Source organism: Simochromis diagramma, unplaced genomic scaffold (genome assembly GCF_900408965.1).
Source record: "Simochromis diagramma unplaced genomic scaffold, fSimDia1.1 OVJJ01000389.1, whole genome shotgun sequence".
Classification (NCBI taxonomy): Eukaryota; Metazoa; Chordata; class Actinopteri; order Cichliformes; family Cichlidae; genus Simochromis; species Simochromis diagramma.
The window spans coordinates 2397565-2421382 of NW_024387227.1; the positions used below are offsets into that span (position 1 = coordinate 2397565).

Below are 23818 nucleotides of genomic sequence, written 5' to 3' on the forward strand. Positions count from 1 at the left end.
TAAATACTTCCGTTTGTTTATGTTAGCAGTCTGTGAAATGATTATACAGTTGTGATTACGTTTTATGTATTTATGCAATTTAAAGGTAAGCTAAGTAAGATCAAGAGCAAACAGAATTAGCCACTTCACATTCTGGAGCCAGGAATCAAATTTTTGTGTTAAGAACAGGTACAAAGACTGGTAGAATTTGTAGTTTGTGTTTTCCATTTGGTACTACGAAGTACGGCCAGGCTTTGTGTAAAGTGTTTGTTTTTCTTTGCTTAGGTTTACAGGTGGTGTTGAACTCCATCATTAAAGCCATGGTCCCTCTCCTGCACATTGCCCTCCTGGTCTTGTTTGTCATTATCATCTATGCTATTATCGGCCTGGAGCTGTTCATTGGTAAAATGCATGCAACCTGCTATTTCCCCAGTGCAGGTGAGCACTTTGACTTTTATATATATAAAATCAAATTGTTTTTTTTTAAATAAAGTAACAAGGAGTTGAGGTTATTGTATGTCAGCTGTGATTTTCCATTAACAACAACAGATTAAAGGTATAATCAGGATAATGCTTAGTCTGGTGATTTGCTTACCCAGACAAATGAGTACAAGGGATTTTTATCAGGACAGGTAATAGCTTTATCAGATACAGTAATAGTTTCTGTGCTTTAATTACTTATTGGGTGGTCATAATCTTCTTTGCCTCTGTCAGTGACTATCAAAAACCATACCTGACCTCCCTTCTTGCTCTGTGTCAAACTGACACAACTTTCATGCTGAAGAGAGCAGGGTCTGTTGCTATGATGCAGACATCACGCAGCAGTTTTCAGTAAAACAGTCTATAGTGTCCAAGCCTCAAGGCGGCACATTGGTCAGGAACGTGTGCGCCATTTTTTCGTCATTCACGGGGTTGTGCACTGTCAATTTGTCCCCCCTGGGCCAGACTGCCAGCCCAGAGTTCTACTGTAGCATCCTGAGGTGTCTCAGAGCGAGGCAGCCGAAACGACCTGAACTGTGGTGCACGTCATTGTGTGCCAGCGCACAGCTTGTTAAGACTTTTTTAGTCACTTCAACAAAATCAGCGACTGTGCTTTCCACATTTAGCTCAGCGCTGCTTCATACTGTTCGAGTTTAAAGTTCAGGATTTTGACACACTGGAGAAAATTCAGCATTCATTGCAGATGCAAAGTACAAGTAGTTATAATGGATCTTAGGTAGCAATCGACCTATAGAAGCATTCCTCAAACAGTTCCTGCGCTGGTCAGGGAAGACTGGCCAAGATTAAAGGTGATATAGTAAGCTAGTTTGATTGTTTTTATGGGTATCGTTAGAGAAGTTTATGATTATGCCTCATATTTGACAAAATGAAGCAGACAAAGATGAGTCCCAGACAAGCCAAACTCAATCTCGACTGGCTTGTTTTCTCCTTAAACTGAAATATAACTCTTAACTTAGACAAAAACATAAAAGTATGTACTGCATGACTGATATATTGGATTACGTGACAGAAGTTATTCTCTAAGTAGTTTACTTCAAACATAGACGTCAGGAATTTCCCAAGGGGAACAAGTCCATGTGAGGGGTTGTGAGATGGAGCAATATTTCACAGAAATATAATCATTTTAATAGTTTGTGAACTAAATCTTCAGAGATGGAAATACCTCTTTGATGGAACTCACTGAAACATAAAACCTAACCACAAATGTTAGTTAATCGTTCCAATAATGTTTTGTATAATATGTTTGTATATTGTTAAACTGTAAATTGAAAAGTGGTTCGTCTCTCAGATATACAGATATGTTATCGTCAAAGTTATTTATTAAAAGTCTAAAGTAGACTTTTCTACTGCTGAACAACTGTAAATGAGAAGAATAAGATAGCTGCTAAAGAGATGGTATTTGGTATAAGATGCAGTGAATCAGAGTGCTCTTAGTCATAACATTTACACTGTTTATAGTAGGAAATCCTACAGTTAAGACTAGGCAGTCTAAAAAGCAACTTTATTTGCAGCACTTATGTTAAGTGTCAGATTATTTAAAACTCTCTTTCTGTAGATATGATAGCAGAAGAGGAGCCAGCTCCATGTGCGATCTCAGGGCATGGGCGCCAGTGCCCCATCAACGGCACGGAGTGCAGGGAAGGCTGGCAAGGTCCCAACGGTGGCATCACCAACTTTGACAACTTTCTGTTTGCCATGCTGACGGTGTTTCAGTGTATCACCATGGAGGGCTGGACTGACGTGCTGTACTGGGTGAGTCTCTCGCTCTGTGCACCCAGTTCAATAACCTGTGACTGTCACATTCTTTCAGCTTTAATGTCTACTCAAATCAAACACACAACACCAATGCGACTGACAGTCTGATGATGAAGCTGCTGATAATTTCCTGGGGCGGCTCTTACTACTCTGATGTGATTGATTGGCTAAATGATTGAATTCAATCAACAACTCATCAAATAAAACGATACTGTCCTGACAGTCATCAGCACTCCTAAGACTTGTTCTCTCTTCCTCCTTTCTAACAGTTTAACACCCTTTTTCTGTCTGTGCATCCTTCCTTCCTTTTCCCCCTGCTCTCCTTTCTCTGCGGTGACCGATCCACTCCTGCAGATGAACGATGCCATGGGCTTTGAACTTCCATGGGTGTACTTTGTCAGTCTTGTGATCTTCGGCTCCTTTTTCGTTCTTAACCTGGTTTTGGGTGTGTTGAGCGGGTAAGCACCATCTTCTCTTTCAAAACAGAGACTTTCTGCTTCTTTGAGGCAGAAGGTTTCTGTCTTTGTATGTGTCCATGTTTGTTGACGGGCTACTTTTGGCTTCTGTAGGTCAATGACGCCATTGGATGGGAAACACCGTGGATTTATTTTGTCAGTCTGATTATACTGGGATCCTTTTTCGTGTTAAACCTTGTATTAGGTGTGCTAAGTGGGTAAGAGGCAACTTTTGCGGTGGGTTTGGTCTGTAGTGTGCAAAGTGCATGCACTTTGGGTTTGCTGTGCTCCTTGACACTCACAACATCATCCCCAGGTGATTGCAGCAGATGGCTGCTCCTCCCTGAGCCTGGAGGTTTCTTCCTGTTAAGTGGAAGTTTTTCTTTCCCACTGTCACCTAGTGCTTGCTCAAAGAGGGCCGTTGATTATTGGGGTTTTCACTTTATTACCTTTAAACATATAAGGCACCTTGACGCAACTGGTGCTGTGATTTGGCGCTACATAAATAAAATAGAGTTGACTTGAAATTGAATTAGTATGTGTGTTTGGGAAATTGTGCACCAGAAATGCAAAAATCATTACAAGTAATAAAGCAGTAAGTGGCCAGTCTACATTAGAGTCTGTTTTGTTTCTTAAGCGCTCCTCTCTGACCTCTGTTGATGTCAAACTATAACATCCTTTCCACGGCAACTGCAAAGTGAGCGTTTCTTCCCCCACCCCCTCGACAGCCCACCCAACCTCCTGTGAAAGAAATTAATCTTATTCCTCGCCCTTCACTCCCTCTGCACGCCTAAGCTCTCTCAAACCCCAGTTTGCTTTCCCTGCTCTGTGGAGTGGGGGGTGGGGTATTACAGTACAACTAACTCTGGATGGTTGACCAGCGAAGAAAACCTGTGTTTTTTTAAAGAAAACAAGATTAACATGACAATCGAGTCAAGCATTCCTACAGCGCATGTTGGCGTCTTTAGACTGGCATGACCTGTCAGCACCAGTTACCTTGATACAGCTTTACCTGTGCTACATTGCTGGCTTCTTGACATTGGATGTCTTCACTTTTTTGTCACACATGTGACTTTTTCATTCATCTTAATTTTTTAGTATAGCAGCTTAAATACAGGTTATTCTAATAAGACTATCTCACAATGCACTGTGAGTAGATGCAGTCGAATCTCGTTGTTTTCAAGTTCATTGTCTTATATAAACTATAAGTTTGGATACTGTACAAATGCTGCAATTCTCTTGAAACAATCTGTCTACCTGAATTGCCTTTTCTGTAAGATGAAGATGCCCGCCTGACGGATACACTACTGTACTGCCGGGCTCTAAATATAGCTCTGTGTTGTCTCTTAAAGGCGTACATCTCCCTCCAGTGGCTACATTTCTGAAAAACACACAAGAAATTAAAAGGCTGTGACTAAAGAATGTAGAAAAGAGGATATACAGAAACTCATACACAGAATGTCTTTATTCTGTCGGGAAAAATGATCTAGAACAGAACGACATGTTTGTTGCTTTCCATTTTGTGTGAAACAATTTATTTCTTGTTTGCTGTGAAACGTCCCATGTTTGTGTTTAATTCGTGCATTACTGTGTATTTGTTGGTGTTTCTGTTTGTTTGGTTTTTTTTGTTTGTTTTTGTTTTGTTTTGTTTTGTTTTGGGGGTTCTTTCTCCAAATACAGAGAGTTCTCCAAGGAGAGGGAAAAGGCCAAAGCTCGCGGAGACTTCCAGAAGCTGCGTGAAAAGCAACAGCTGGAGGAGGATCTGAAGGGTTACCTGGACTGGATCACTCAGGCTGAGGACATTGACCCTGACAATGAGGACGAGGCAGATGAGGAGAGCAAGCGTAACCGTAAGCGCCGTCTGACCCGCTTCCTTTTTCCGGCCGTTAACGCTACGCTGCCATCACAAGAGCGCTTCAATGCAAATAACTGGTTGAAGCTACTCTTGCCATGTCAAGGATAAATATCAAGTAGTGTACATCATTACTGGTTTGAGAGAGTTTCTTTTTTCTTGGTTAAAAGCAGTATCTTCAAACCAAAAATCACTCTGGAGAAAGAACGTGACATTGCTTAAATCAGAATTGGTGCTGTGTCCTGACTTATTGGGTCTAAAGTGCTCTATTTTTCATATTGCCCCAGATAACTGGTCAATTACGCTGAGACATATTGAGAACAGATAGAGGGGGTATTAATTAGAAAAAAATCTTAATAATCTAACACATCATTTAAGTTCCCTCTGCTTTTAGCCCAATGATTCTGCTTGAATCAAGCAGGAAGAAAGCCACCAGAGATTTGAAACCAGCATCATGGAAATCTTAATTAGGTCTGATTGAGCCCTGAAATATTCCGTTTTCTCATGCAAATTTGCAAAAATGGATGCTATAACAAGGCAAGTTGATCAATTGTGCCAGCTGATCACCACAGTTAAAGAAAAACAAAACAAAACAGGACTATAGTGATTTCAGAAGGACTACTGGGATTTAGTGATGACCCACTGTGCTTCTGAATAGTCTACCTTTTGGTTATAGAGAAGCAGAGTACACATACTGACAAATGCGTAGATGCACAAATATCGACACAGAGGCCAGTATTGACATCCATATGTGGATATGTGGAAGGTGTTTGAAACTAAATGATCAGACTAGTTTTGTCTCCAGCCTCCATGTATGTCGGTGATGGAAGCGGAGCACTCTGTAAGCACCAGTGAAAGGAAGGAAAGGAAGGGAAAAAAAAGAAACATGTTACTCAAGCAGTAGAAAAAAAGTAATCCAAATCCTCTTTATATAAGCGGCACACATGATACAGAAAAGAAAACCTGCAACTGCTTCATCCTAGAGTTTGAGCTTGGGTTTTCTATTTTTTGCCTTTTGTCAACTCATTATGATTTCCCCACGTCTGTTATGTACTCCTTGTGTATATTCCTGCCTCTTCCACCAGTCTATTGCTCCAATTTTTCTGAACAGCGGTGCTCTGTAAATTTACCAGAAAGCAGGAAAATCGCCGTTAATTGTGCCGTGTTAGAAGGAGGGAGTCCATACTGCTTTTCTAAAACATCCATGCTGGCTTTATAGTGTGTGTCCACGAAACATGAACCCCTACTAACATGTTCAAAGGTAAATGCTTTAATTCGCATGGTCACATGTTAGTACAGGGCGCTGCCACCTCCAGACGCTTCCTTTGACTAACAGCTCTCTGTGTCGTTCTTCTGCCCTCCTCAGTGTCTGCGGTGTGGCTCCTGCTGCTCTTGTCGTGGTTGAATATTGATATTTTGAAAACTGTTGTTGTCCTGTGGTGCTTGTCTGCTCTGACCCATTTTGATAGCAGCCCATTCTCGCCCCCCTCCCCTCCATGTCCCTCTGCTGTGCCGTTGTGTCTGAATGCATTGGCTTGCATGCATTACACATGAAGGGGTGACTCTGGCTGACCTTACTGAGAAGAAGAAAGGAAGGTTTGGGTGGTTCAGCCAGTCGTCCGACACTCATGGTAAATCCTGTGGTTTCCCTCCAGTGTTCTTTAGCTTTTGTGTGTGTGTGTGTGTGTGTGTGTGTGTGTGTGTGTGTGTGTGTGTGTGTGTGTGTGTGTGTGTGTGTGTGTGTTAGTGTTTTAAGATCAAACTGATCTGATACAGAAAATTTAGCTCATATTTTCTCAAACTATTAAGACTAGACTGAAATGTACATTGTCATTATTGCAATATTACCAGTCAGTGTCGTATTACTGACCAGGATAGATTAATAAGTCTGTTGCTTTGTGGGTGTGTGTGTGAAACCTGACAAAATATACCATCACATTGTGCTTTACAATTGTTTTTTACCTGTTGTGTCCAAACATCACAGCCTTCTTACGTTTCTCCTTATGTCCTCGTCCTGAATAAAAACCCCTTGTCTCTTACCTATTAAACTAGTCCGATATGGAAGAGCCGTACAGCTGTGCTTGATAGCAACCACACCCTGTTTCCCTCCCATGTTCCACTTCAAATGCAGGAGCTCAGTATGAATGTAGGAAACAGGGTTAAACCCAGATGACTACTCCAGCAGTCAGCACTATTTTCAGAGCTGAGAGCTGTCCGACCACTTAGGAATCAAAGCCGGCACGTCTGCGTAAGCTAAGCAGGAGAGCACACCACGCTCGCTCACATGAGTTAAAGCACCGAGACATTTCACACAGTTAATCATCATCAGTCTGCACACACACAGTCTTTCCAAAGTGCTGGCAGTAGTTTGAGTGTAGCATTTCAGAGACAGTTTAAAGAGCTCTGTCTTCCTCTCTCGGCTCCCGTCTTCTCTCCGCTCCTCGTTGTCTGCATCAGTCAGCTCTCACGTAGCAGCTGTCCACTCGCCTGACCCACGTCAGCTCACTCTCAGCACTTGGTAAATGATACTGATGATGACAGTGATGCAGAGCTGTGGAACTTAGCACGTTCCTTTCATTGAGGTAGCTTTGTGATTGCACTGTGGCTTTGGAGATTAAAATCACTGTCATACAGTTCTCGTTCACCTGAAAAGAGTTTCTGAATTCTCTTTGTTTATATGTTTCTTGTGCATCTACGTTCTTGTTGATACAATGGGAACATTCTTTACACTTGCTCCTGATGGGAAGCATGCGTTGTGCCTTTCTGAAGAATCTTCTACCATTGCAAAGTGCATAGATTTTGTTTATATATATATTTTAAATATGCTCCCTTATTTGATGCCACAGCAAGCGTTCCAGCCAGTGAAACAGAGTCTGTGAACACCGAGAATCAGAACGGGGAGGATGAAAAGACGCCATGCTGCGGACCTCTGTGGTGAGAACTTTGCACTATGAACCTGTACACAGGATTTCTTTCAGTGTCACTAATTTCAGTTAGCACAGCCATTTTGCCGTGTCAGTGCCTGCTTTATCTCGTCATATGTGTTTAAAAAAACTGGTAAACTTCATGCTGCAAACATTGCAGCTGCACTTTTTTGGGGATGATGTCAGTTAACTACATGCTAGCAACTCATTTCTGTTACAAGATGCATTCATCAACTTTCACTTGTTCTTCTTTTCAGTCAAAAGATTTCAAAGTCAAAGTTCAGGTCAGTATATTTGTAGGTAGGCGTGTCTACATAGTGCATGTAGCTGTTAATATATGGTTTTTGCCTGCATTCAATTACACTGATTTTTATTTTGCTTGGCTTCTTTTTTACTGTATTTTTAATGAGATGTTACAGGGAATGATAAATCAACAACTTTTATATAGTCAGCATGTGCTATAAGGTATTTTTAGAGAATAGGCTTACACAGTACTTTTCAGCTCATTTACTGTACTGTATGACTTGCAGAAACGCATTGATGCAGTCCCCTGTGGGCATTCACCCATACTTCACTGCGTTCTTCTTATTACGCACACTTTCGAGGCACACACTTTCGAGATTTTCTTAAAAACACTGCAGTGATGAGTTTGTTCCATTGTTTTGACTTCATAATCTGTGTGACTGTGTCTTGTGTTCTTTATGTGCAAACTGAGCCTCTATGTGCTGAAAGTGCCCTTTGCCATTGCAGTCGGCGCTGGCGCCGATGGAACAGATTCTGCCGCAGGAAGTGCCGTTTGGCTGTCAAGTCAGTGCCTTTCTATTGGCTGGTCATCATCCTTGTGTTCCTCAACACCCTGACCATATCATCAGAACATTACAACCAGCCTTTGTGGCTGACACAGGTGCAAGGTACGAATTACAAACGTCTCATTTTGAAATAAAATGAATGAATTTGTTTAAATGGGTTATCTTCTATTAATTAGTGTTTTTTAAAGGATTACTTAATGTAACATGTTGTCATGATGTTCTCATGAAATATCAGAATATTTTTACTAATTTTGATTTTTTTCCCATCTTCTCTATTACTGTATGTATTTTGTGGATGACTAAGGCTAAATTGTTTTAAATGTCATGATTTTTATGCAAATAATGTGTTTAATTAATGGGAATTGTGTAGATTCATAGCAAGATTTTGTCTAACTGTGATAAAAAATAAAGAAATAGAAATAGAAAATAGAAATGAGGTTGAAGTAAAAAAGAGTAATAATTAAATGAAGTGCACACAAAGAAAAAGCTACAAGAAGCTGCAAGAAGGTGTAATATAAAATATTTGTGCAACCAGAGGTTTGATCTACTATATGTTGCATTAAAAGACAGAAAAACCCTCCAATACATAATGCATCACTCTCTTTCACTATTTATTCATCTGATTTAATATCTTTTCCTCTGCTTTTCAGATGTGGCCAACAAGGTGCTGCTGGCCCTGTTCACATGTGAAATGTTGGTAAAGATGTACAGTCTTGGGCTGCAGGCTTATTTTGTGTCACTCTTCAACCGCTTTGACTGCTTTGTTGTGTGCGGAGGAATCACTGAAACCATTCTGGTGGAGCTGGAAATCATGTCTCCACTCGGTATCTCTGTGTTCCGCTGCGTGCGCCTGCTGAGGATTTTCAAGGTCACACGGTAAGACTGTCAACATGCTGTGCGTTCGTGCTCGTGTGTTCACAGTCTCGTGCCTGTGGAGTTCGATTAAAATCCCGTCCGTCCTCCTCTCTCTTGGTCGACCTTCTGTTTAGACACTGGCAGTCTCTGAGTAACCTGGTGGCATCGCTGCTCAACTCCATGAAGTCCATTGCTTCCCTGCTTCTGCTGCTCTTCCTCTTCATCATCATCTTCTCCCTGCTCGGCATGCAGGTGTTTGGTGGAAAATTCAACTTTGACGAAACCCAGACAAAAAGGAGCACCTTCGACAACTTTCCCCAGGCCCTCCTCACTGTGTTTCAGGTATTAACAGAGTTCAGATAATGTCATACAGTAAAATCTGACTGTTAAATACAAATACGCAGCAAGTAAAATAGGCTGAAAATGTAAATAAAATTGGTGAAGGGTGTGTTTCATACAGATGTAGAAGAATTTGTGGCAGACTAAACAGATTCTGTGAACAAGCCATTATATGAGTCAGTATTTGCCCATTTTAGAGATTTTGGTGTATACGGTATGTCAGTTCATAAGTAACAAGAAGTTGTAGAACAGATTTATAAAAACAACTAAACATTTAAGGACCGTGAGTGTGCCTGAAGGCTGAACTCAGAAGCTTTATTGAAAACCCAAATGTGAATTGTTGAGAGAAGTTTTTCAAAAGAACATTTTGATCTCTTTATATGGCATGGTTTGTGAGCGGCAGGCTGAAAGGTTGTGGCAGATTGAGCACAGCAGACTAAAGTGAGACACTGTAGACGGGAGAATTGTACCACAGATGAATGAGCAGACAGACACCACACATGAGGAGACACAGGTTAGCAAAAACACAGAATTGAAGTGCTGCTAGTAAACCTCTGGAGAGAGGTGATGTACAACCAGGGCATACATGCAGGAGGGGCTGGACTGGAGATTGGATTTTAGTCAGGAAAACCACAGCCTGAAATATTACTACTATTACTACTTTTAGGTAGCCACTATTAGGAATACATGTTCAACTGCTGGTTAATACAAATATGTAATCATGTGGCAACAACTCAGGACATTAGGGTATGTAGGCATGATCAAGACAACCTGCTGAAACTCAAACTGAACCATCAGAATGGAGAAGAAAGGTGATTTAAGTGACTTTGAATGTGGCATAGTGGTTGGTTCCAGATAGGATGCTCTGAGTATTTCAGAAAGTGCTGATCTGCTGGGATTTTACAACACAACCATCTTTATTATTTACAGAGAGTGGTCTGAACAGAAGAAGTTATCCAGTCACCAGCAGTTCTCTGGCAAAAATGCCTTGTTGATATCAAAGGTCAAAGGAGAAGCAGATGAGCTACAGCAGCTAAGAATAGGAAACTGAGGCAGTTCACACTGGGTCACCAAAATTGGATAATAGAAGACTGGGAAAATGTTGCCTGATCTTGAATTCTGCTGTGAAATTCAGATGATGGGGTCTGAATTTGGCATTTGGCAGATCTGAATCCAGTTTAACACCTGGGATGTGGTGGAATGGGAGATTTACATTATGCAGCCGATCAATCAGCAGCAACGCTGTGATGCTGTCATGTCAGTATGGCACCAAATCTCTGAGGACTATTTGTGGCACCGTGTTGAACCTGTGTCATGAAGAATTAAAGCAGTTCTGAAGGCTAAGGGAAATAGCAAGGTGTACCTAAAAAAGTGGCCGTGAGTGTCAATTCCTAAAACAATTTGGCATAAGACCACAGCGTCAAAATGCATATGAATGCCAGTAAACTTGTTTCAACATCCACATCATACCAAATCACTGCAAATTTACTGCAGCTCTAACATGTTCATTGTAGCCACCCTGCACCGTATAAAGCAGCTGTCACTTATTATGCTTGATGTTTTTCAGTTGTTGTGTTTCTCACATAATAAATATTGTGAACTATTCAGATTCTGACTGGAGAAGACTGGAATGCTGTAATGTATGATGGGATCATGGCGTATGGTGGCCCGTCCTCCTCTGGAATGATTGTGTGCTTTTACTTCATCATCCTATTCATCTGTGGAAACTGTATCCTCGCTCACACTGACAAAGGTGTAGCTGTTACAAAGAAAACAATAATTCTTTGTATCCACTGCAGACATGTGTTATTGATTAGTCACTAGAATTTTACTTTATTCGTAGTGGGAGAGTTGTTCTCGACTTAACACTTTACTCAGATATCCTCTTGAATGTCTTCTTGGCTATCGCTGTGGACAACTTGGCAGATGCAGAATCTCTCAACACAGATGAAGGAGACAAAAAAGGGTGACCGTCCAATATGTCTCTCTGTGACAACGAATTACTTCAAATATTTGCTTGGATAATTGGTCAAACTCCAGTCTGCATTTATAAAAATATCTGTGTTCATTACAGGGACAAAAAAGATGATGATAAAGATGACAAGGTATTCTTTTTTTAATTTTATTAAGTCAGAAAACATGTTTACAGTTTGAAAAGTTACGCGTGTTACACATTACATATTTCCTGCTTTCGTTTAAGGAGGAGGAGGAGGACAATGACGACACTGCAGCGGAGGAGGAGGATCCTGAAGTCCCATCGGGGCCTCGGCCGGTCATCTCCGACCTGGTAAAGAAGGAGAAGATCACTCCTATCCCAGAGGGAAGTGCCTTCTTCATCTTCAGCAACACAAACCCGTAAGCTGAAATTATGTTTGTGCAGAGACAAACAGGTCGCTATTCATATCACTCTGATGTCTGCTGTGTTTTTGTTGTTGTTTTTCTTCAGGGTTCGTGTGTTTTGCCACAGACTCATTAATCATCACATTTTCACCAACCTCATCCTGGTGTTCATCATGCTCAGCTCCGTCTCCCTCGCTGCTGAGGATCCAATCCGAAACTTCTCAGCTCGCAATATTGTAAGTTTATAAACCCTGTCATAAAATTTCTGAACTTCAAATGAACAGATTAGTAAAGTCACATAAATGAAGTAAAATAATTTAAAAATAACTTTTCTCATGTTTGCCTTTGCGTAACAATTTGTGATGCTTCTATAAATGACCGTACTCTTGGTTTTGCATGTTTTAGCCCATTTATTGTAATTACTACAATCAGGGATCTCAGACTCTTTTTACATTGTGGGCCACATAGGAAGTCTGTCAGCACAACTCTTTGGGCTTAAATTAGTCAAAATTGACATGTACAGATAAAGTTCTGGGAGCTCATCGCCTGTTCTGCAATCATGAACAAAAGTTTTTGGTCATTCCCAGAAAATGTAATTTTTTCCAATTTGTTAAGACTGTTGAACCCACTATAAAAAATGCACAATTCTATAGATAGTGAAAAACAAGAATTTTTCTGTTTATCTATTACTTAATTGACGTAAGTGCAGTATGAATGGTGGTAGGCGAGCTTTTTATCAGTAGAAAAAGCTGTAAAATCTTTGAAAATACAGTTAGAAATTCGAAATGTGTGTCCCCCAGTGAGCTGGATTGGAGTCTTTGTCACCTGAGCCTTATGTTTGGCATCCCTGCTATAGCTGATCTTTGTACTTTATATGGATGATTTTGCAAAGCATACTCTACATGAGTTTATACACTTTTGTAAAAACATAAAAAAGTAACAAAACAAAAGATGCATTTTACTTTTAATATAAATCACTTATTTTCCATAGTAATCAGTAATAGGATGACATTCAATACTCTTTTTACTGCAGTGAAAATGGTATGTATTAAATTCATGTCTGTTATTTCTGCACTTCACAATTTCTTTATCTTGAGCCATGTGATTTATTCTCTCTTTAACCTAGACAAGAAAGCATTCGATACAGTTTATTTTCTAAAACATATATTCAGTGTAATTGTCCTGTCAGGACACCGGGATAAGTACTTGAAAATCTAGTGTCTATATTGAAAGCGGACATCTGATCGCTCTGTTCCTTCTGGTCCTTTCCAAGATATAGAGATCAAGTCCTTAATGGCAGCCTTTTAAATCTAAGACACTTCAAGTTCACATTGTCCTTTGATAGTATTGTTTGTCTTTTATTGTTTTGCATGTGATTGCAGTACATTTAGTAGAGCTTTTGATTAATTAGTTGGGCATGCATGTGCTTTACAAGAAAATAAGAAACACATCAGACTAGTTCCTGGTTTCTGTTCCTCGATTTGCACTTCCATTTAAAAGCAGATTGAAGCTCCTTGTCTGCTTCAAGGTGCAGACTCGTTTTTTATGAGCTAAAACAGGCAAAAACAGCTGTAAGGTCAGTAAGTAACTTTGCTGTGAGTTCTTCACTCTAACAAATCCTTTCCAGAAAATGCTTTCATTTTTTTCCCCTTTCATCTTGTTAACATGTAATGTATGACGCTGCACAATGAACTGTCTTTGTTAAACATCTACGTTGCTTCTTGCAGATACTTGGTTACTTTGACTATGCTTTCACGGCTATCTTTACTGTTGAGATCGTTTTGAAGGTAAATTCCCTGTGTCCCCTGTGCGTGCTGTAACTAACCACACCCCAATAACATTCCAAACGTCTCGTTGCCTTCCAGGTCCTAGGCTATGCAGATTATGTCTTCACTAGTATGTTTACATTTGAGATCGTATTGAAGGTAACCCCTTAAATGACAACGAGAGCCTTGCTGCATTCTCTCCTTGTGTGTCACCCGCCACTCAGTACAACCTGGCTTGTTTGTTTCCTTTCTCTTATTTACTTTTTTCTTCATGGCACCTCTTTTAAAAAGCAAAAAAAAAACCAGCAAAAAAAAAAAAAGAAAGAAGATGAAGCGAATTTTGGAATTGTTAGTCACTATTTTGAACACACGAACACAAACACAAGATTTGCTCAAATTGCACTGATGAAAGAACTGTTAGGGGAAGGAAACATCATGAACATTTACATTATACTCACATGGGTGTCACTTCATTCGGGCAGTCATTGCTGAAATGATTTTGATGATGCAGATATGTAATAAGTAATGCAACCCCCTCCCGTGCGATGCAACACAATTTTTTAACGGGCTGCTCAGACATATCAGAGCATTGGCTGAAGTTGAGTTTGAGGTCATCTTCAGAGTGGCGGTGATTGAAAGTCGAAAATCAACTCCAGTCAAAGCTAACTCCATGCCTCTCGTACTGACTGCTCCTCAGATTACCCATAAAAGAGGGGGCAAAATCAACCATGCTCCTGCCGAGCATGGTTCAGTCTGCTTTCCCCGACTGAGTGCATAGAAATGTGGAGTTTTCTCTGCAGCTTTTTTCTTTCTTTTTTCAGTGGGAGTGGGCAAACACTTGCCAACCCAGTGCTGTTTGACTGTAAATCGTCCACTGCTCTTAGTGAGCAACCTCATCCAGTCCTTGTCTGCAGGTCTCCACATTTACATGCACTCTTGGAAGGAATCCTTTACTTTTATTATTTGAAGAAGAGTTATTTTGGCTGGTTTTTCTTCTCTGCCTGCTGATCTCTGGAGTTTTAATTGGGAGCTGCTTCCCCTTATGCTGAACTATTAAAGAACATAATGGAATGTGCTTTAAGCCGACGGTCCACATGAATGTGACAGTAAGGCCATTTCTATTTTCCAATCTCTATAACTAGAGCTCTTGCAGGTAGTAAATATCCCCGACGTCATGGCAACAAAATGCATGTTTTATTGCCTCCCATAGTAGATTGCGAAATGAATGACTTACTACTACATTCATGTAGCTAAGGGCCGTGGGGGTGGCGATGGTAGATTTTAGCCTCCTGTTTCACTGCTCTGAACTCGCCACCCCGAATCAGAGTGATCTATAAGAGTGTGGAGACGTGTGCGGGCGTGTGTGTTTGACTGTGAGATAATGGGAATGAGTGCTGAGAATGAGTTTTTCCTATTTAAACTGTTAGCTCAGTGTGTTTGTTTGTTTCTGTTGGAGTGTGAGGAGTGCAACACTGTATTTGTTTCTGGATGCTACATGTTTTTTTGTTTTTTTTGGTCATTTGCTCTTTTAACTTCCTCTGTCCTCTCCTTAGATGACGACATATGGAGCTTTTCTTCATAAAGGAGCATTCTGCAGGAATTACTTCAACCTTCTGGACCTGCTGGTGGTGGGAGTCTCCCTCGTTTCCTTTGGCATTCAGTGAGTACAGAAAAACCAGAACATATTTGCATTAAGCTTTTTGCACAAACAAAAAGGTTTCATTCATAAGAAAAATAGTTAAAGGAAGAAAGTTAGGAAATAAACTAAAATCCCCTTTGAGAAATAATATAGAGGTGAAAAGAAGTTCAATCATCTGAGCACTTTATGTCATTTTTGATCTTTTGGTTGAAGCAGGCCATACAAGCAGAGTGCAGCAGTTACTCCTCTTGAAGTGGTTCTTGACCCCTAAAAAAGCTCATATTTCTCTGATTCTTCTTTTTTATAAACTGTTATTATCATTTGTTTAAACTCAGGTCTTCTGCCATCTCTGTGGTGAAGATTCTCAGGGTCCTTCGAGTACTTCGACCCCTGAGGGCCATCAATAGAGCCAAAGGCCTGAAGGTGGGTGCTACTCGAGACCTTTTCTAGCATGTCTACAATAGCCACTATCTGAAACCTTAGCTTAAAACATTTTTATCTGTGTCTTACAGCACGTTGTGCAGTGTGTGTTTGTGGCCATCAGAACTATCGGTAACATCATGATCGTCACCACGCTGCTTCAGTTCATGTTTGCCTGTATAGGCGTGCAGCTGTTCAAGGTGAGCATCTCTGAGTTTGAAAAACATCAATAATACACATCAATCCAAAGAAGTTCAAAATGTGTAATAACAGCAAAAACGTTTCCTTTTCCTTTTTCCAGGGAAAATTCTATCGCTGCACAGATGAAGCTAAGTCCAGCCCAGAAGAGTGCAAGTGAGTTTCATCCCATCTTGCTCCTGAACTGCAGATGTCCTGGTTTAACATCACAGGTTGGACTTAAACCTCCATGCAACATATTTTGTCACAGGGGCACCTACATCCTGTACAAAGATGGAGACGTGAACCAGCCAACTGTCCACAAACGGGTGTGGCACAACAGTGACTTTAACTTTGACAACGTCCTCATGGCCATGATGGCTCTGTTCACTGTGTCCACCTTTGAAGGCTGGCCTGCGTAAGATTGAAAGATATCATCACTGAGCTGATTACGTTTTAGATAATGTATGGAGAAAGCCTGAATTTGTGAATCTGAATCACGTGTTGGCTTGTTCTCATCTTTCTTTAGGTTATTGTACAAGGCCATTGACTCCAACAGGGAAAACCTTGGTCCCATTTACAACTACCGTGTGGAGATTTCCATCTTCTTCATCATCTACATCATCATCATCGCCTTTTTCATGATGAACATCTTTGTAGGTTTTGTGATCGTCACATTTCAGGAACAGGGAGAGAAGGAGTATAAAAACTGTGAACTCGACAAGAACCAGGTCAGAGTCATTAGAAGCACAAAACATTATGTGTAAAGTATAACGATTAATTTTGAAGGCTTTTCTCTGGGGTTCCTCTCACTTTGTGTCAAGAAAAACAAAACATCAACAAAGTAGCAAGACAGATGACGTTCTAATGCTGATGACCTCCTTTACATTTTTAATATTGTGTCTCGTTTAAAAGGGAACGTTAAGATTGTTCTTAAATGATGATGTTAAATATTTTGTGTATTTGTGTGCAGCGTCAGTGCGTGGAATACGCTCTTAAAGCCCGTCCTCTGAGGAGATACATCCCAAAGAACCCATACCAGTACAAGTTCTGGTATGTGGTGAACTCCACTGGGTTTGAGTACATCATGTTTGTGCTCATCATGCTCAACACACTCTGCCTGGCTGTACAGGTAAGAAGTCAAGTATTTACCTGCCAGACAACCAGCCATCAAAGAGTTTTTGACGTTATAGATTTTTCTACTTAGAGAAACTTTTGTTGAAGCATACACTTGTGCCACATGAGTGACCTCGGTTTGGATTTTCTGGGACGTCTGTTAAAGATTGTGGCATTGTGTTAACACACACCTGAATGCTTCAAACCGGCAAACTGCCAAAGCCTCTGTTATTTTATAGAGGTACTTGCTGGTAATCAGTTAACCAACCCCAGAACATGGCTGCTCCTTACCCTCTGAATGCTAATGGAAGCAATAAAGGTGTTTTTAGTTTTTTCCCAGTACTGCATGGAGTCCACGAGACTGTAAATGTGCAGACTTAAATCATTAGAGTATCTCATAAGTTGCTGTAAGTCTTTTCATTAGTATGGATGCATCAGCCTGTAAAATGTCATTTTCAGTTGCTCAGGCTTTGCTATTTTTTCTTGGCACTGCCAGAATTATAAGAAGCAATGTGGTGAACATAAGTGCATGCAAAAGTAGTGGAGTCACAGAAAAACATAAAAAATGCAAACAGACTGTTTGTTCAGACACATCGCATTACTTTCCCATTGTATATTGAATACATTGAATCTTTATGTTAACCGACCATCTCCATCTCTGTCTGCAGCACTACGGCCAGTCTGCACTCTTTAACTACGTAATGGATATTCTCAATATGGTCTTCACTGCTGTATTCACTGTGGAAATGGTTCTCAAACTCATCGCTTTCAAACCCCGGGTGAGCTGACATGAAGCATCAAATTAAGTCCAGCTATTAAACGGATGCATTTGCTGTGAAATGCTTTTGCTTATTAGAGTAACTTTTCAACATTATGAGAAGAGTTAGAAGGACAATACCGCTCAGATGTATATACACTAACTAGTAGTCAGTTAGCTTAGCTAATCATAAAAAATATGAACGGGACAAAATGTGTCATACACAACTGGCAACCCCAAGAGCTGACTTTGAATGGTAGGTCAGTCCCCTTAGACACCTCAGTTCACATGTCCAGCCTTACAGCAGAAATAAACATGTTTGCAGCCTGCTATAGAAAGAGATTTGGTGGTAGCATCCAGAATACTAAACCACTACTTTACAGAACATCACAAACCCGTTCATAATGATGGTTATCCAGCTTTTATGTACAGTCTATGGTTATATTCAGTTTCTTTATACACTCAAAAAAATCTGTTGGTGGATGAACACAATTTAATCACGGCACCTTTTTCCACGTGATTTAACCAAGTACAATAACCCATTTTTGACCATGTCAAACCAACACATTTGGCATTTGGTTTAATGTAATCTGATTACTCTGGATCAACGTAGTATACTTACATTGACTTGAAGTGATTCATTTAAGTATGTAAAGTGAAATTTGTTTTAATTCTTTTTACACAAGTTAAAAACTTTAGGAAAAAATAATGAAATCTTGTTGTCTAAACAACTACTTTGTTAATCAAGGAAATTACTGCTAGTCTTTCTTAATGAACCAATATGCAGGTTGATGATTTCATAGAGACAAACAACCATTTGCACTTACATTCATGGGTAATCTAGAATCACCAATTAACTTAACCCTAATTACACACTGCAAACCAGCCAGATTGTGGATTTGAACCCAGGCCCTTCTTGCTGTGAGGCAACAGCACTAACCATCACACCACCATGCTGTCAATCCAGGCTTAACAAAACTAGGAAAGCTATGATTACAAGGCTTGATGCAGAATTTTCTGTATGTTTTTGTCCTTGACAGGTTAAACCACAATAAATAGCTATAGCATACACGTGGTGTGGGTGCAGTTGTCTGCCTCTTAAACCTCCAGCGATTTCCCTGCAGTTTGACATCTAATGCGATCTTGTGAATTTCATGAGTCCAGGCAACTAACCACTCTTACTAGATTGTATCATGTCATCTCAACAAGAACAAATTAAGTTGCTGAATTTCATGTAGATGCTACATGATTTAATTACGTTCACCATAGAAACATGAAATTATTTAGTGCAAATTACAAGTTTGAATCTTGTACATGTAACAACCACCCAATTTCATTTTTTTGAGTGTACAAGCTTGCAGAAAATAACATTTCAGTATGACTGTTAGGTAAAGCAACGAGTGGTATCCATCTCTTCAGCATGTTTCTAAAACTGCGATTTGTAAAATGTTCAGTTATGTTTATTAAAGAAGCAGCATGTGGACATGTAAATATTTGTTTCCATTTCCCCTTTGGCGTCCCTGCCTGCTGACAGCTCTGTGTTGAGAAGAAGGACAGGATGCTAGTAAGAGAAACACGTGTGGGGTGCCGTGCTTCCATTTTTAAGCTAAAAATAATCTTCTTTTTTTTTTTTTAACCAATTTTTTAGTCACAGAGTGTTCATGTGTAATTTTATTGTTAGCATGGAATTTGTGTAAATTTAATGTTCTGCAATCAGTCACAGTCTGTATAATCACGAGCCCTTCAGGTGAAGTAGCTAGCAGGGGTTTCCGTGTGTCCTTAAATAAGCAGTTCGTTGATTTAAATTTCAGTGTGAGAGTAAAGCCTTCTTGTTTTTGTGCTGATATCACATTTGACTCGCCCCACCACACGCTCAACCTCACTCAGGGATATTTTGGGGATGCCTGGAATGTGTTCGACGCCCTGGTTGTGATTGGCAGCATAGTAGACATTGTTCTCAGTGAGATTGATGTAAGTAAGCTCAGCTTGAAGCACCCCGCTGCTCTTTGACTTCTTTCCTTTCAGACCACCTCAACAGCAGGTTTCAGGGGCAGGACTCTGATTTCTGCTGCTTTGTCTAACTTTTCCCTCCTTTCTTTCTCTCTCCAACCCTTCCATTTCATTACAACGACTTCCTTTAAATTTCCACTCTTGTCTGATTCTCTTCCCCTATCCCTTCCCTTGGTCTCTCACTTTCATCCCCATCATTTTCCCTTACATGTACCTTCGTGCACTAACAGCACTATTTTGCTGATGCTTGGAACACATTTGATGCCTTAATTGTTGTCGGTAGTGTCGTCGATATCGCTATCACAGAAGTTAACGTAAGTACTTCTTCTTTTCTGATTTGTAAGTTGAACTGAAGCCTTATAAGAAAGCCACCTGGCAAGTTTGTGTTATTAGCTTAAATTTACTGTGAATCTTATCTAGCTTCCGCTATAAAATATAATAGAAATGTTGAAAATGCATCCCTAATAAAAGAATTTAAAAAGTAATGATTTAAAGCTGGCTGTAGGCTTTGTTTGTAAAACTTCAGTTTGATTTTCATGAAGCTTTTCTTTCTTGCTAAATTGACCTAACTCAGATCTCTCCTGTTGGAGTTCTGCTTCTGTCTGTGCTGCTGTAACTTTTGTTGCAGTTTTTGACAGGACATCGCGACAAACTTGTTGATGAACATGTTGATTATTCTGTTTATTCTTGGACATAGCAATGTCAAAACCTCACATTTCTTTGTGAACTGTGGCCAGAATTTGGTCCAGAGCAGGATGGTTTCTGATGTAGTTGTCTAACTCTTACTCTTGTTTATTTTGTTTCCATAGAAACTTGTAGAGGCAAGTATGGCAATGAAAAAATGTTGTTTGTGTGTAACCTTTTGTTGATGACAACTTTATCTTTGGGACCCCTTTGCTATGGACTAACGACAAAGACAAAGAGATTTTTGTAATTTCGCAGTACTTTAAAAAATTAATATCGAAGCTCATTAAAATAGTAGATGATTGCTTCTCTTTAAAGCTTTCCTTTGCTAAAAGAAACGTCTAAAAACAAAGACTGGATGTCTGCTTTTGTGCTTTTTTTGCTTTGAGCTTAGCTAGGACAAAAATAGTAAAAGAAAGTTCCAACAAACACCCAAATGTTGCATTTCCAGATAATAACTATGGTGAATATTGTGCTTACTATAGGGGTAGCATACCAAAGGCTTATCACCCAAACTGACCCTCCTCCCCCCTCCTGAGTGCTCTCATGTCTGAGCTGCAGTGCTGTTTTTCTGGAGTAATTTTTCATGTCTTCTTAGTTTGTGTTCCAAAATGTGTGTCTGCATGAGTGCACAACAAAACATTAACTTTGTTTGAAGCATAAGACACAGTGGTGTGTTTTCAGGTTTTTTATTGTTATGCATGTGTGTTTAATGTGTGTTCAGCGTGTGCTTTCGGTTGTATGTGCGAGTGTATGCAGAGGAGTGTGTTAGTGTGTGTGTGTTGGAGACGTGATGTTTATTTCACATTGTGGTTCTATGACATGCTTTTTCATGGCATTTCTTTCTTATTTGCACTGCATGTAAATGTTCAGATATTCTAGTTTTGCATTTATTCATAACAGGAGATCTGTTATGAGGATGTGTTTTGAGTCAGTAATATTTTTTTTTTCTACTTGCTTGCTGTGTCAGTCATGACTCGTGTCATTGCTCAGATTCTTACCAGACTACCGTGACCTCTCCAAATGCATGCTGGGGTGTCAGACACTCACCTCATCCCCCTAACATCCTTTCCATGTCCCGCCTCTCGCAGATGGCGCTTGGCCACCCGCTCCATTCCCCTCCGGTCAGTTTTTTCCATAGAGCCTTGTGCAGTTTGTCCTTGTTCGCTTGCTACACTCCTCTTTACTTCCAGACAGAATGGCCCTGGTGCTCAGAGCTTGGAAATTCTACACAACATTAAGGGCAATAATGTTGGGAATTAAACCGATGAACCTATGAAGCTCAGTGTGTTTGGGAATTCCTAACAAAGGTTTACTTGTGTTTCCTAATGTCACCATTTAATGTCCTTAAAGTTGTGTAGAGGCCACTGTGGCTTCACATGTAGCTGCTGTAATGCATCAATCAGGGAACAGATCAAGTCACAGAGTGACCTAAAAGGAAACAATACTAAAAGTTAGGCCTCAGTTGTAGTGTTCACATCAAAGTAAAAATTCAGGTAAGGTCTGAAAATTTCCCAGGAGTTCAGTAGGCACGAATTTAGTGTGATTTTGTACACTTACAATGATGGTGGTTTAATGCAGCTGAGTCTGAGGTTCTTTGATGATCTTGTGTTTGTGTCTCTGTGAGTGATTGTCTCTGTGTTTTGTTCTGTCTTCCTGTAGTGAGCTCTTAAAGCTCAGAATGGAGCTCATATGTAGCGCAGGTGTGTAGACTCCAGTCAGGTGCATGAACACTCCCACAGCAACTCTCTACTTTTTCCTTCTTTCTACCTTTCTGCCTTTCTTCTTCCTCTCCCTGTTTCAGTATGGCTCAGTCTCTCTGGTTTTCTTTTCTGTCCCAGTCTTGGTCTCTATTGCTGTTTCCCTCCTCCTCCTGCCTCTTTGTCTGTGTCTTTCTCTCTCTCTCTTTTCCCTCTCTGATGTTTATTCATATCCTTCTGCACCGGACTGTGAGAGCGCCCTGCTATGGCAGTTTTGTTGCAGGGCACTACTGACATGCATGAGTTGCTGCATTGCTATGAGTTCACATCATTCAAAGGTCTTGCGTGTGCGTGCAGTGCTTCCCCAGCAACGTGGCAATGCTGAACGCATGCTCCATCGGCGCTGTGGCCAGGATTACCTAAAGAACCTCCTCAGGCTAATTCTATTTTTTTTAATCATTTCTGCTCATGCTGCACCTCATAACGACAGTTTGCAAAATATTGACTCAAGCCATATCTGTCTGATTATCTTATGTTGTCAGTGCTGAGCCTTTCTGATATTTTCCACATGGAGCTAAATGCTTTTTTTTGCTGTAAAATCACATTATCATGATACAGGCTCAGCCTAACCACCATCACTATGACTGATGTTTCTTTTCTTTTTTAAAAAGTTTTGCATCTGGATTTTGTTTGGGGATAAATGCTCGCTGATTACAGCTGATGATATCAAATGATTTATTTGTCAATTGACATGAATTGCAAACAAAAGTTGTGTATGGGTATGAATCTGTGCGAGCGACTGTGTGTACATAATTGATCATACTCGAGCTCTTTTGGTCAGCAAATTTTCAGTCACTTAAAATGACAAACTATTGGATTGTGAACATCCTACTTGTACTCTCTTGTGTCTATTTGTGCCATAGATAATGCTTCAAGCACACAATATATGATTTTTTGTGCAGTCATATGTTGATGTGTACCTGTCTGAATCTGAAGCCTGCAGGGTATATGTCGAGATACAGCAGGACTCTGTAAGAACAGCACATGATGCTTTTATAGCAACATCGATTCATTGCATTTGTCAGTTAGACGTAACAACTCATTAACATCGTCTAAGAGGATCTCATCATCATTTAGTCCCATCAATAAAAACCATTACACCGGGGGAGTGATAAAGTTGTGTGTCAGTCTTAAATGTTGATTCGTATTTAAGTAATTTTATGTTGTATGTCAGTCAACCCCACATAGAAATGTTAAGTAATGTGAACTTGTTGTTTGGCAGTCTTTTAAAGTGTTAAGATAAGATTTAATGGTAAATACATGTGTGTCTTTGTCACAGTGAAACTATAAGACAGTTTGTCCTGTCAGTGAGAAGAGTAGTGACTGTGTTCTGTCTGCGTCTTTGCTGACGTGTGCTGGTGTCGTGTGATTTTAAAAACAAAACAAAACAAAAACTATCAAATGTGTTGTTCCACGTTTTTGGCCCATTGTGTGTTAGACCTGTGGCCTCTGTACAAGTCATTAATACAGGTCTTTGATTTTAAAGCCAACGGAGACTCCTCAGTTGGATGAGATGGGGGTAAGATGCTCCACCCCCCACCCCTTTAACTCTGTCAGGGCCATGCCATGTTTGGATTTGCATTTCTCTGTTTGGTCTTCTGTTGTCAGTTACACTTTCTATGATCTGTTGCTTATTTCAAGTCCATGTTATGTACTATTACGTTTTCATGTTCAGGTTTC

General features: G+C 40.2%; 1 protein-coding gene across 11 annotated transcripts in view; it reads left to right on the top strand.

Annotated features, from left to right (window-relative positions):
- The window catches only part of cacna1da (calcium channel, voltage-dependent, L type, alpha 1D subunit, a), a 59926-nt gene that overhangs the window by 23210 nt on the left and 12898 nt on the right, over positions 1 to 23818 (top strand). For 3 of the 11 annotated variants that reach the window (XM_040052168.1, XM_040052169.1, XM_040052171.1), the window contains exons 6-33: positions 265 to 417; positions 2036 to 2232; positions 2590 to 2693; positions 4371 to 4540; positions 6099 to 6173; positions 7389 to 7476; positions 7724 to 7750; positions 8217 to 8377; positions 8926 to 9151; positions 9265 to 9472; positions 11078 to 11198; positions 11348 to 11435; positions 11544 to 11574; positions 11670 to 11824; positions 11916 to 12045; positions 13537 to 13596; positions 13675 to 13734; positions 15129 to 15235; positions 15550 to 15637; positions 15727 to 15834; positions 15936 to 15988; positions 16083 to 16229; positions 16341 to 16542; positions 16785 to 16943; positions 17596 to 17706; positions 19925 to 20008; positions 20504 to 20515; positions 23625 to 23657. In XM_040052168.1, the coding sequence (XP_039908102.1) occupies positions 265 to 417; positions 2036 to 2232; positions 2590 to 2693; positions 4371 to 4540; positions 6099 to 6173; positions 7389 to 7476; positions 7724 to 7750; positions 8217 to 8377; positions 8926 to 9151; positions 9265 to 9472; positions 11078 to 11198; positions 11348 to 11435; positions 11544 to 11574; positions 11670 to 11824; positions 11916 to 12045; positions 13537 to 13596; positions 13675 to 13734; positions 15129 to 15235; positions 15550 to 15637; positions 15727 to 15834; positions 15936 to 15988; positions 16083 to 16229; positions 16341 to 16542; positions 16785 to 16943; positions 17596 to 17706; positions 19925 to 20008; positions 20504 to 20515; positions 23625 to 23657 (3158 nt within the window). The remainder of the gene's footprint in view (positions 1 to 264; positions 418 to 2035; positions 2233 to 2589; positions 2694 to 4370; positions 4541 to 6098; positions 6174 to 7388; positions 7477 to 7723; positions 7751 to 8216; positions 8378 to 8925; positions 9152 to 9264; positions 9473 to 11077; positions 11199 to 11347; positions 11436 to 11543; positions 11575 to 11669; positions 11825 to 11915; positions 12046 to 13536; positions 13597 to 13674; positions 13735 to 15128; positions 15236 to 15549; positions 15638 to 15726; positions 15835 to 15935; positions 15989 to 16082; positions 16230 to 16340; positions 16543 to 16784; positions 16944 to 17595; positions 17707 to 19924; positions 20009 to 20503; positions 20516 to 23624; positions 23658 to 23818) is intronic. The other 8 variants (XM_040052170.1, XM_040052172.1, XM_040052176.1 and 5 more) reach the window with 8 other exon arrangements.